This window comes from Caretta caretta, chromosome 1 (genome assembly GCF_965140235.1).
Source record: "Caretta caretta isolate rCarCar2 chromosome 1, rCarCar1.hap1, whole genome shotgun sequence".
In the NCBI taxonomy this organism is placed as follows: Eukaryota; Metazoa; Chordata; order Testudines; family Cheloniidae; genus Caretta; species Caretta caretta.
In genome coordinates, this window is record NC_134206.1 from 113,884,607 (window position 1) to 113,898,482 (window position 13,876).

General features: G+C 39.0%; 1 protein-coding gene across 1 annotated transcript in view; it reads right to left on the reverse strand.

Moving 5' to 3' along the window:
* Positions 1-3,055: 3,055 nt before the first annotated feature.
* LOC125639418 (E3 SUMO-protein ligase RanBP2) overlaps positions 3,056-13,876 on the reverse strand; it is a 66,335-nt gene continuing 55,514 nt past the window's right edge. Inside the window, exons 23-29 of the mRNA XM_048856429.2 lie at positions 11,564-11,766; positions 9,929-10,172; positions 9,270-9,365; positions 8,865-9,010; positions 6,450-6,723; positions 5,998-6,332; positions 3,056-4,412 (exon numbers count right to left, since the gene is read on the reverse strand). Coding sequence (XP_048712386.2) covers positions 4,110-4,412; positions 5,998-6,332; positions 6,450-6,723; positions 8,865-9,010; positions 9,270-9,365; positions 9,929-10,172; positions 11,564-11,766 — 1,601 coding nt within the window. The 3' untranslated portion in view covers positions 3,056-4,109. The remainder of the gene's footprint in view (positions 4,413-5,997; positions 6,333-6,449; positions 6,724-8,864; positions 9,011-9,269; positions 9,366-9,928; positions 10,173-11,563; positions 11,767-13,876) is intronic.

Here is a 13,876-nt window from a genome sequence, read left to right on the forward strand (position 1 = left end):
GTCTGCTCCACTCTAACTAAACCAAAGATAAGCAAAAAAGGACAATACAAATCAGGGGTTGAAGGAACATAGCGTTAGCTAAATTCTTTTACAGGGCTAGCCCCACTGAGATCAGAAATATGCTAGCAAAAATTGTGTTTAAAAGATGGTTGCTGGCAGTAGGGTTACAGCATAGTTTCCTTGACTAGTACAAACGGGATTTTTTTTTTTTTTTTTTTTTGCCTGCAGAGACATACTATAACAGATCTTCAGCAGATTGGTTTGGTACTCTGCAAAGCTGAAGTGAGTGGCATACGTACAGCCAATTAGAGTATAGCTTTGTTTTTATTCCATTAACCAGAAAAAGCCACCACCTCCTGATCAGATTTTATTAATTTTTGTAAATTGAAATCCAAGGCAAGATGTGTAGTTTCAGCAGTTTCCTCATACTATTTTATATAAAACTAAATCTACTGATAAGTTATAACCCATGCTCATGACTCCTGTTGCTCATATAGTTATTTCATAAATGTGTATACTTTGAATGTTTGGCCAGACCACTTTATTTAAGCTCTCAAGTTTTAAGTGACAATACCATGGAAGCCATACCCTTCTTAGTTTACTTTTAACCACCACAAAGCAAGATTGAGACATCAAACATTTGTGCAACAGCACCACAACTTGATTTGTATGGTAAAAGTGGTGATTTTACCAAACTGACATTTTAGAACTAAAAAGGCTTTGCAATAGTGACAAAATTTGCTTTTCAGATATTTATTATCTACTTAGTTCACAGCAAGTTTCATGATTAAAATATTAATTATATACAGAAGGAGCAATTGCATGGGGGTAAGACAAGGAATGAAAGGTTTAGGAAAATGGCCTTTAGTCAGCTAGGAGATGTCTACATAGAAATTAAAAACCTGCAGCTGGCCTGTACCAACTGAGTCGGGCTCATTGGGCAGTTTATTGCTGTGTAGACATTTGGGCTTGGGCTGCAGTCGCAGCTGAGATCCTCCTACCTTGCAGGTCCTAGAGCTTGGCTCCAGCAGGAGTCAATGTCTACACTGCAATTAAACAGCCCCACAGCTTATGCACCATGAGCCCGAGTCAGTAAGCCTGGTCCATCTGCCAGTTTTTGATTGCAGTTTATTGGCTGCATTCTGATGCCAGATGGTTGGTTGAGGAAGATTGGCTAGGGCTGATAACTAAACAAGTTTTGTTGGTTGCAGGGTTCTTGTAATACTTCTCTTGGTGTAAGCATATGTCCAGTAGTCCAGAGTGGGCAGAGTTTAATCAAACTGGGGCACTGTGTTCCAACTGAGCAGCAGAGAAGGAGCCCTGAACAACGCCCTGTTTGCACACTGGTTCTCGATGTGGACCCTGTTAGGATATAGATATTCAGGCCTGTCTATAAAGGCCTATACTTTAAGAATTTAGGTGTATTCTTATCACTTGGCTAGTTAGAGGTATAAAAGAAAGAATCAAAATCACTGTCTGCCAGTGTAAGGGCCTTTTCTTACTGTGACAGTCTGAGGCCCTGTGCTTAGGCTAAGGCCTTTGGCTAAGCAGCAGAGGCAGCCATAAGCTGGGAAGCGACAGGTCACATCCTCACATTCCAAACTAGTCACATTGAAAGAAGGTGCTATTGGGCTGTTAGGAATACAGTCCTGTCCTGAATACAATCCTGTCCTGATAATGCCTATCACCTCCAGAGAAAGGGAGGGCCTAAGAATGTAAAAGGAAACAGCATCCTGTCTGGCAAGAACTCACTTATCAATACTGGGATGTGAAATCCTCACTCCTGTATTGTTTTGTCATTATAGTTCCCACTTTGTTATTGTTTGTCTGTATAATCTCTGTCTGGTTCTGTGATTGTTTCTGTCTGCTGTATAATTAATTTTGCTGGGTGTAATCTAATTAAGGTGGTGGGATATAATTGGTTAGCTGATCATGTTACAATATGTTAGGATTGGTTAGTTAAATTTTAGTAGAATGATTGGTTAAGGTATAGCTAAGAATATTACTATATAAATTAGGGACAAACAGGAAGTAAGTTGGGATTCGAAAATAAGGAAAAAGGAACTTGTATTTAGCTTGCTGGAAGTTCACCCCAATAAACATCGAATTGTTTGCACCTTCGGACTTCGGGTATTGTTGCTCTCTGTTCATGCGAGAAGAACCAGGGAAGTGGGAGAGTGAAGGAATAAGCTCTCTAACAGACCCTACCAGTTTGTTCAGACGAGTGTTTCTGCTCTCTCTTTTGAGCTACTGTAGTGAAATGGTATTTGTATGGTTCTTCTAGATCAGTAGTTCTCAACCTTTATGGGCTCAGGACCCATTTGTAAATGTTTATGACCTCTCATGAACCAGTATAGTCTGGAGATACTGGGATAGTTTTGGTCAGGTCTGGCCTGGCACTCACCCCGCAGTGCCAGGTCCTGTGCTGTGGGGCTGGCTGGGCTTAGCTGTCAGCTCTGGGCATTGCAACCTCCTATGTTCCAGCACTGCTCTAGTTTGGCCCCCCGCAACTGGAACAAATTTGTGAGAGTGAAGTTGTGACCTGGTTCATGGGGTTGCAGTGCCACTTGCACAAATTTGGCCTACACAGACTCCTGTCATCGTGAAGGCTGGGCCAAACCTGAGTGGTTCTGGGATCCTGGACCAGGGAGGCAAGCCCAGTCAGCCCTATGGGACAGAAGCAACAGGAGCTGCCATGTGATCCTTTGAAAAGTTCTGGCGACCCAATTTTCAGTCCCATTCCACATATTGAGAAACCCTGATCTAGGGTGACCCTTAGATATCCTGGCTTTGAATTGTGTGCCGACCACTGATCACGGAAAATGATATCTGCAGTGTTGTAATTATGCTGGTCCCAGGATATCAGAGAGAGAAGGTAGATGAGTTAATACCTTTTCTTAGACCAACTTCTGTTGGTGCGAGACAAGCTTTCAAGCTCGTCTCTCTCACCAACAGAAGTTGGTCCAGTGAAAGATTGCCTCTCTCACCTTACCATTCAAAATACTGTTAAGCTTAAGTTGGATCTCAACATAATATTGCTATTTATAAGACATGCTTTAAATTCACAGAATTCTATTTAATATGGTGAAAAATCTTTTCCTTGGTATACATGTAGTTACTCAGTTCTGAGTTCTGAATTTAGCAGACATTTACCACAGCTGAAAAAACAGGATATCATAAAAAGCAACGAAAAACTTTAAATAGTATTTGGACCAAAAAGGTCACTCAGTAACATCAGATGCAAAAATACAGTATAGTTATTTTTCCTTTAAGATCCAGAGTTTTTACCAGATTTTTCCCCCACCCGATAAGCTTTACAAGTTCTTTATTTACTCAAATTGCCCTTACAAGTTTTTTGCAATCAGTCTCCCATATACAAAGCAGTGATACAAGCAGCTGGTCTCAAAGCATATTAATTTATACCACAGGAAGATCACAAGTTCTCAGTCAGATTTTGACAGGAACTTAAGATAATGTACAGGCAATAGTTCAGTAACTTCAAGGTACAGGTACCCAAATGCTGTTTCACAGACAAACCACCAGGTAGAACACACGTTTTCTTCAACTTAGGAAAGATAACTTCCGCCTAGAGAAAGAGATGGTAACTTATATTTGAAGCTGGATGCTTTTAAGAAGGGTAAGGAGAATGAATTGCCACTCTGCTTTTTATTTTTCTGTGCATCAGTGGGAATAAGAAGAAATAGTTCTCACATAGAACTACTTTAGTTTGGAAGCATGATGGCTAATTCTGCATTCAAAATCCTAATACATCAGAGTAGCAAATCAAAATAACTGAAAATAGATTATGCATGTGGTATTCCTTGTACAAACCAAAGTGAAGAAAAGAATTGCTTTAACAAGACTAGAATTTAATTTTAAATTTTTCACATTTAAAACAAATATCAGGATAACATATGCCAGTGTTTGAACTTTTATTTCACAACATGCAAAGTCAATTAACTCATTAAAAAAAGTACTCTATAAGTTGTAATTTTACATTTATACATCAGAAATGTCAATATTAAAAAAGCTGAACATAATTAGTCTACAACAGCCCAACTTTGATTTATGCTGTTAGTGCACATATCTGTAGAATCACTACTTAGACATTATATTTGCCCACAGTCTGTGATAACAATTCTGTTCACTAACCCTTTGGGAGAAGCAAAAGATTCAATTTTTTTCACAACATCCATGCCATCCTTCACAAACCCAAATACCACATGTTTAAAGTCCAAGTGTTCTGCTTTTTTAAGTGTGATAAAAAACTGAGAATTATTGGTGTCCCGGCCACGATTTGCCATCGACAGTAATCCAGGACCAGTGTGTTTCACTTCAAAGTTCTCGTCTTCAAATGCATCTCCATAAATGGACCGTCCACCTGTTCCATCCTGCCTAGTGATATCTCCTCCCTGAAAATATTAATCATTTATAGAATTAACTCATTACTAGCCCACAAATATCTACCAAGTAAAAAACTTGCTTTATGTTTTCCTCTAAGAATAACTGAATTAGAAAAATATTAAGAGCTCAGATGTCTGGATATTGACAAAAGACGACAGAATGGTCTCTCATTTTTAGTTTTAGCCGTACATGTGATCATCATAACAAGCAAACAGAAAACTGATAATATTAAGCGCTCATGGCAAGGATAAAGATTTCATATGTGCTAATTTATGGCCTAACTGTGAAAGGTACAGAGTCCTCTACTCTGAGAATTACTGGTGTCCTTTTTGTTTTCTAGTTGAATCTACTCAAATTTGAGGTCACTGTACAAAATTGGGCAAGTAAGAAGTTCTTTGGGCTTGTCACAGGGACATCCAGGAAAATTAATCCCAATTAACTAGAGGTGTGAATTTGAAGTTAATTAACCCCATTAAATCCCTGTGTGGACATTGCTTTTGAAATTCAAGAGGACTTAGTTTAAAGACAAATTAAAGGCTACTTCAATTCTGAATGAGGGTGTTCTTGCTAGGGTTTAATACGATTTAACTAATCCACTTCAAATTCAAAACTTTAGTCAATTTGGATTAATTTTCCTGGATGTCTATGTAGACAAACCCTCTATATGTTGGTCATATGTTCTTAACAAGCAAAGACAAATGAAAATATTAAAATATTAATAGTCCACAGCTATACTAGGGACAGCGTGCGGGTATTAACAAGCAAACGGGTCATTACTAACATTATGGAGCATACCAGTTGAGATCACCACATACAGAAGTAAATTCAAAGTGAAACAAATTCAAATAAAAATCAGTGTAAAGAATGGAATTAACAAGTACACATTAAAGCCAAGTATATGGAGACTTTCAAGTATGCTTATTAAATTGGGAAATGGGAGCGCCATACTCCAATGCATTAGGATCGGATGACAACTTGAATTCTTTGACTATAAGGTGCATACAAAGGTAGCCTCTTTCCCCACCAGTTTAGGTTCTCCGTCTGAGAACTGAAATAGCTGTACTAATACCAACCACCACATGGGCTGGGCACCCAGATAAAAAACAGTACTCATTAGTATACTGTCACTGTTTGCCAAAGATTGAGTCTGCAGAAGTTGGTGCATCTAGTCTGCACAGATGAGAAAAGTGTGCAAATCAGTCTGAGAAAAGTGAAATTATCCATGGCACGTGGCAACTGCCTTGATGCACCTGGCCTGGAGAATCTTTATTACTGGTGACACACTGAGTCAGAAAGAGCAGAGCCTGACTTTTAGATGCAGGTTATATTTGAAGACCTAGTATTTAGAAAAAAACTACTTGTAAATGAGCAAATTTGATATGGAAATCATTGAGCTACAGAAAGAGGAATCCTACAACTTTTTAAAATAAAACCACTTTTCAGACAAGTAGTACACTCAAACTAGGGAGTAAAAGCCTGTCCAGTGAATCAAAATCTTTGGTAAACTCCTCATTCCACATAACAAATGGTCTTAGCTCTAAGAAATGAAAATAGGTTTTATTCTAAGAAAAAAAATCTTCAACTTGTACTTACCTGACACACAAAGTCAGGAACTATTCTGTGAAATATAGAGTTCTTGAATCCAAATCCTCTTTCCCCTGTGCATAGGGCCCTGAAATTTTCAGCAGTTCGAGGAACAATATTTGAAAATAGTTCCATGGTTATGTGTCCTAAAGGTTCATCATCAGCAGAAACCTCAAAATACACTACAGGGTTGGTTTCCTTTGACAGTTCTGCTGCCAGGGATACATGTGCTCTCTGAAGTTCTGACAAATTTTGTTGGCATTCTTCAAATCTCCTCTTGAAGGAATCAGCCATTTCTTGGCTTTTAAATCGAACTGCAAGTTGTTCTACTTTTGCTTCGCCATCTGAAATTAAATTCCCAAACAGATTATCATAGCCGATTGAACATCAGTTAGAGTTTTATTTGTCATATACATGAAGAAAAAAGTTTAGGCGTTTTCAAGCAATCTTCTCAAACTCACCAGCATAATCTGTGGCAGTCCATACTAAAGCATTGTTTGATGTATTCAGGGGCTTTAAATTCATTATTTTTGTGATTACATGATTTGCACACACTTTGAGAACTTGGTCCCTTCTCATTAAAATTCTGTAATATTTCTTCTGTGTATGGAATAGAATTTTTATCTCTCCAACTCCTCGCTCTTTCCACTGATTGACTTCTCTGTCCCATCGATAGAGTTTTGCCCTCTCTTTGAAGAGAATTTCTTCATCCTCTTCTCCAGATTTCACCTCCACCTAGAAAACAGCAAAAACAGCATATTCATGCAGTTCCTAGACAGTCACGGTCACCAGGAATCTACTCATGCATCAGAGAGAATGGGTAATAGCTTTTTATTATCCTGATTTTACACCCTTCTCCCCCCTTTTAAAAAACTTCCTCCAAAACATACTTTCTATTTGAAGTTCTGCATAGGCAGGTCTGTAGCCAGAAGAGATATATTCCGGACTTTGTGGTGAGATGAACAAGCTGTTTCAGATAGGGTGTTGAAAAGTTAGGTTTATTTCACAGTTTAGAAAGCTGACTTTTTATAAAGTCATCTCTCAAATACTGCTTGGCCTAGAAAATTTAAATTTGCTCTAAGAGTCCTTGACATGTTCTGGGGCATAGTTTCTGGCACAGAAGTTCTTTTCTACAGGTTTGTACACCTGAATCCTTTGGCAGAGGTCCCAGCCAAATGTATAAGCTTTGCTGGGATACAAGTGTGCTGGAGGAGTTTGCATTATTTTTTTACACAGCATTACATAGCGCTGTGTGTTACTTTTAGTAGTGTGCTATACTCTCTGCAGACAAGGGAATGTTCTCAAAGAACTTGCTTTCTACAACTAGACCACATAAACAAGTAGAAGGTGCAGGATTAGATATGTGCATGAAGGATATGTATTTGCTTTGTTTGGCTGTGCATTTTTCCAGTTTTTGGTCTCTTTACAAAAGTTAAAACTACAGTTGTTAGAGTTCTCTTTTGGAGCAAATGAAAGCTTGAGAAGATCAGGCATTACAAACAAATGAGCCGGTGAATGGAGGAAAGGTTGTTTGTGGAAGGACATATTGAAAAAAAAAGGAAGGGGGAGTGGAAAGGGCAAGGGAGATTAAAAGGAGACAAGGGGAAAGATGAGTGAGCTGTGCAGGATTTTAGAGAAATGTTACCATTGACACTGTTACACCACATTTATAATTAAAGCAAAATCAAGTTTGTCTTTAGAAAAGATTTTAAATAGAACCCAAAAAGACACCTCATTAACATTTCTAATATGGTTTAAACATCACCAGTTACCAGACTGCATTCACTGTTTATTAAGAAATTGGTGTTAGGATAATCTGAATAACTGAGTTACATAAAGCTTCCTCCACTGTTCTACCCACCTTCCGCTGTAGGCCTACCACTTCCTACCAGCTCTTGAAATCTTTCTTTTGCCTACTTTGCTGTTTATCTTCAGATTAATTTAGCTCTGATTGTGCTCTTAATTCCTTACCATAGAATATCAGGGTTGGAAGGGACCTCAGGAGGTATCTAGTCCAACCCCCTGCTCAAAGCAGGACCAATCCCCAATTTTTGCCCCAGATCCCTAAATGGCCCCCTCAAGGATTGAACTCATGACCCTAGGTTTAGCAGGCAAATGCTCAAACCACTGTGCTATCCCTCCCCACATTATTACTCAGTGGTCCTGGCAAGTTTTCACCCAGGTTTGGAGGGGAGAGCCCAGAATATATGGTGTGGTATAACAGTTTTATTATTAGCAAGAGTTTGGGATGGCCGCATCACTAATAAGTGGTAAAGCCGTAAGTGAGTTCTACAGGTCAAAGCAGCGCTCTAACAAGTGTATTCCAATCATTTATTTTGAATACACCACATATTTCACAGAATAATCTTTAACCACCTGAGCTCTTAGAAGTGTTACTGGTAGTATTGTGCATTTTTGCACACAAACTCAGGCTCCCTTGTATAAGTCAAGCTGTACAGGCTTCAAAGTAGTTAAAGTAATTTCAGAAGCTTTAAAAATATATGCCTAAGGTCGCTTTTCCATACAATGTTGCAATTTTAACAGGGTTATTAGAATCATGGTGTTCCATCCTATTGGAAACCAGGGAGACTCCCTAAAAATGTTTAGTCCTGATAGTATCTAATACCGCATAGCTTATTTTTAACTCTGGTGGAGAACTGATTTTTTGTCCATCCGGGGCCTCAGGAAAGCAAAAATTATTATTTTTTTTTAGAAACAGCAGATTTTGGCATCCAAGTTGAATGAAATGCAAAGCCTGCTAAAGTGGGGATAATTTAGAGTTATAGAATACTTTCAGTTTTACTAATCCAATGTGTTAGTTTCATGGACATGCTTGTTTAACAGAGTCTCTAAACTATGACCAAAAACCATCTTACCTCTGGTAAGGACACTATAGGTTCGAAGTGGATATCATCACTATGTACAACTTCTTCATCGCTACCATCTTCATCTTCATCTCCTTTACTGGCTGGCTGTACTCCAAATACAGCTGCTCCTGTATTTTCCCATTTGAAGTTTTTATCTAGTTATGAAAAGAGTTTAAAGTTTCAGACATCTTTCCAGATGCTCCAATATACACACACTCGTGTATTATACACAAAGTTTCTTAATTTTCATAAACTATACCATTTCTAGAAAAAGACATTTAGTTTACATGTATTCTGTCACTTACAATTTAGTACCTTATGAACTAGTAGAGATTCAATGCACATAAAAACTTGGCATAAAGTTACATCAAAAGTAATTCCAACGTGAGTTTATCAACAAAGTTTGTATCTGACCTTTAGAACCAAAAGCAAAATCCCCAGAATTTGAAGCCAGATCTGCAAATGACAAGCCGGAAGTAGTGTCAAATCCAAATGCGATTGTTCTGCTTCCTATCACAATGAGAGAGAAAGGTGTAAGAGAAAGGAGCATGGCAAGGATGACTTTCCCCACTGCATACGCATAACTTTATAACTGTACATAACACCAAGATCCAGAAAGTGGCTAATACAGCTATAAATCCAGGGATTACAACAAATTTATATCGCCTCCTCTTTTTCACATGAATGCCAATGTATAGGGACACTCCAAAGTGATTAGTGGCTCCCTAAACATTTATCCAAATAAAAGAAAAATATATTGGTTCTTTTGGGCCCCCCCATAGAACAATTTACTTGACAAATTACCACCCTTTCTTTGCAAAACTGCAGAGCCTTAATTACTACTAACTTTGCCACACCCCCTAATTTGTACACAATGGACAATGAATCAATATTTAATAGCAGCATGCAGTAGTGTGGTCTCATAATAGTAGAATCATCTTTGATGCACATGTTCAATTTTCATTTATTCCAATGATTACAAGTAGCTCAGCAGAATAGTACCACTCTAAATCAATCTTGGTTACACACACTTCTACAGAGAAATGTGACTTTAAGCCCCAAAAGTACATTACCTTGGTTTGTGGACTTTGTTAAATTTGGATCATTTTCTTTTTTAGTTGACAAATCAACAGGTTTGTCATCGGTCCCTGACAAAGTCTGTGATGTGAGGGGGGATTGCGTGGTTGAGTCTGGTTCTTCACATTTAGTAGTTGATGGAACAGATACTTCAGCCTCACTGGTTAATGGAACAGATACTTCAGCCTCACTGGTACAGGCTAAATCAGTTGAACTGGTAACGTCATTTCCCAGAAACTCCTAAGAAGAAAATATCTGTTTCCAATAAATGCTTTAAAAGAGCCAAGTACTCAGAACATTTAGAAAACACCTGCTTAAATTCTTCCGAAAGCTGCCAGAACAGCAGCATTAGATAATGAATTCTCCCCGCCTCCACCCCCGAACAGCAACACTGCAGAAAGGTGGGAGTGTTGGAAAACTATATAAAAGCTAGCACACTGATTTTCAAAGCTAAAGAACCTTTAGCTCCTACTGACTTCAATGGGGTTTGTGGGTAATCAACATCTTTGGGAAAAGAAATAAGGCCATAAATGCTCATGGAATTAGAAGGAAGAGGGGCAAGGAACACAGATTGCAACCCAACATCTCTGTTGCTTACAAAATTTTTTTTTTTTCCCCAAGTGGAAAAGTTTTTGGGATCCAGGGCCCTTCCTTTGGCACTGTAACAAATATGCCAAGTATCAATATTAATAAAAATTAACAGCCAAGGTGCTTGAACAAGCAGGCTAACAGGTTACAGACTTCTAAAGATTTCAGAAGGAATTTTTTGTTAATGTAATGAACTTAACACTTAAATCATTTAACACTACTGATTAACTTGGCAAAGTGTCCTTATGTTCACATTCTTCTTAAAAATAATACTGTTAGATCATTTACTTTTTCTGAATCTTTGAAATTAGTTCTTGCACACTCAAAAGGTATGAAGTGCTTAGGATTTGACCTTATTGGGGACGGAGAATGGGGAAAAAAAGAGTAGTCTGCACAGAAGACGGAACATAAGGCTAGGAGATGCAAGGTCCAAGTTTTAGTTCCAGGTTTGCCAGAGACTTGCTTCATAGCCAGGGACAAATCAAACAGTTCTTTCTGTGAAATCCTCAGTTCTATAAAATGTCAACCACACTAAGTTTACAGGGAGTTTGAGGATTAGTGATTTTAAAGGACTTTGAAAATATGAAGTGCTAGAGTGCTTAGAAATCCCAGATATATATTAAACACATCTCATTGTTCACAAATAAATATTTTTATTCTGCAATTTAAGCTTTTAAAAAATGGTCTCTACAAACAGCTTCAAACATTTTGTCTGAGATTAGATTTGCTATTTGCTTAAAAAAAATATCTCAAGGGAAATCGGAGGATACTAACACACTGGGACTGAAATCAAAAGGAAATGTTTCATAAATGGTCAAGGTTTCAGATGGCTCTATGACAGATTCCATTGGCACCCTACTGATATTATTCCAATACAGGGGAAACTTTTGCTCTTACTTCTTGGCATACACCAGACATTTGATTTAAAAAAAGCTAAAATTACTTCAATAAATGTACAGGGTATTCATGATGCTGTTTCAGTGTTAAGAGTTAGTGCCACCAAAATGAATTAGAAAAGTCATGCTTTGAGTTTTAGTTCCTACTTTGGCTTCTTGAACTTTTTTAAGTTCTGTCTGAAAGTCTTCCAGATTGTCATTGTCCTCATCAGTATCACTGCCAACACCACAGAAAAATGTAGAAGGAAGCTTTAGAGTCTCTGCTTTAGCCTTTTCTTCAGGAGTTGGTTTCTTTTCCCAAACAATAACACACTCACTCTCATTCTCTGGTTCAATTTCTCCCATGATATCTAGAGAGACAGCACATCAGAAGTTACTGAAATGTAGCAAACAGAGCAGAGTTCTGAAGCAAAGGTTCTAGGACACAGAGTATGAGTAATCAGTCAATTCCTACTTTAAGTAACCCAAGAAGGAGGTTTGGATAAATAATTTAACTTCTATGCTAACTTTTACAAATTACACGTTAGATTTTCTTGCTTTATTTAACTCTACTAACTTGATCCAAATGGAAATAATACTCCACTGATTTTAGAGCCCTCCATTGGTGGTAAAAGCTTTTCATTTAATTGGAAACTAAAAGGTGGTAAATTTGCAATTACTTTGCCAGCGGCCAATTTGAGTAGTTTGGCTCAGGAAGAACCTTCACAAAAAGGCTTGTCTGATATACCTTCTCTTCCTAATGCCCAAACCCCTTCCACCTCCTACCGCAAGAAAAACCCATATACCTAGATGTTATAATGGGTTTTAAAAACAAGTTTCCAATTATACTGCCAGAACCAAGTAGTAGGCAGGGCAAAATAAATCCAAACAAGACGTGCGCCAATTGGATGCTAAAGTTTTCTAAAAAAAATGACATTTCTTGCCCTTACTTTTGGTACCACTAACTTTTAGATCATTAATTTACACACTTATTTGTGCCTACAGATGAAGTCTATTCATAACTTTGGAACCAAAGCTAATAACCTCAAGGCTATGATTTCTCTATTCTGACTGAATCCCTCAAAGTTCGGTTGTAAAAATTCAGTGGAGAGATGAAAACCTTGAGATGGGAAGGGACATGGTATGTCCTGTCAGCTTGTTCTGATGTAGCTGAGATGGATGCTAGTGTGTGCCTCAGGTCCTTTGTAAGATCCATTAGTCCATTTAGTGCATGGGGGACCTGCAGGGTGTGGAAGGGTGCAAGATGTCCAGGAGTTTGTGGTGTGGTTTCTCCTTTTACTGCTTTATGTGGTATGTCCTGGATCTTCTTTGCCATAGACCTAATGATATCTTAGAACACTTTGAAGTCATCTACCAAGACAGGCAAAGGGGATTCACTGCCTCATCAAGGGAGGATGAGATCATCACACCAGGGACCAGTTCTTCTGCAGATAGCTGATACTCTCCCTCACCTTTCTCCTTTTGCCTCTCCTGTAACTGAGTCTGCACTATCTGGCTTTGCTAAGATGCCCTACAGCAGTGGTTCTCAAACTTTTGTACTGGTGACCCCTTTCAAATAGCAAGCATTTTGAGTGCGATCCCTGCTTATAAATTAAAAACACTTTTTAATATATTTAACACCGTTATAAATGCTGGATGCAAAGCAGAGTTTGGGGTGGAGGCTGACAGCTCCTGACCTCCCAGGTAATAACCTCGTGACCCGCTGAGGGGTCCCGATCCCCAGTTTGAGAACCCCTGCCCTACAGTCTCTCTTTGGGTAAGGGGATTTAGCCCTGGAGGCAGTGGAGGATGTAGGCCTTCTAAAGTATAGCTGCACAGCCCGGGGTGTCCAGTAGGGTCATGGCTGGAAGAGATAGTAGTATTGAGATGGGGGACACATGGCGATGAGGGGGAAAGTTCCAGGAGGGGTATTCCATGTGAGTCCCAAGTACCTTCCTGTTACCTCTCATGGTGTTTTGTCTAGAATCCCTATCCAAGGAGAAGGTGGAAGTGTGTGTGAGGAGTTGCTGTTGTGTCTACATCATGACAAAAAGGAATACACTTCCTCTAATGGAGGGCTCATTCTATCCAGAGTGCCCTGCCTTGGGGGGGGGGGGGGGGGGTGGAAGAGGTGGGTACTGGGGATACCTCTTTAATCTGATGTACTGGTAACTCTGGAGATGTGCTTCGATATCACCATCCTCAAGGAGAGGCAACTTGGTACCAGGCCCACAGATCAATCACTTGGTAGTACAGTGATTGCTTTGGGTATTAACTTAGCTGGTACTGAGGAAAATCATTCTGAGGTGCCTATCAGAAGTGGTAGGAACAAGTCTTCAGGAACTGAGGCATTGGGTACTGAGATACCTGGTGCTGAGAGAAATGCAGTCCACAGACTTAGTGGATAAAAACGGCTCTCCTGGAAATTGTTATGGAGGCACATGAAGAGGGCTTGTCAGGTTTTTGGCCTGTAGGAAGTTG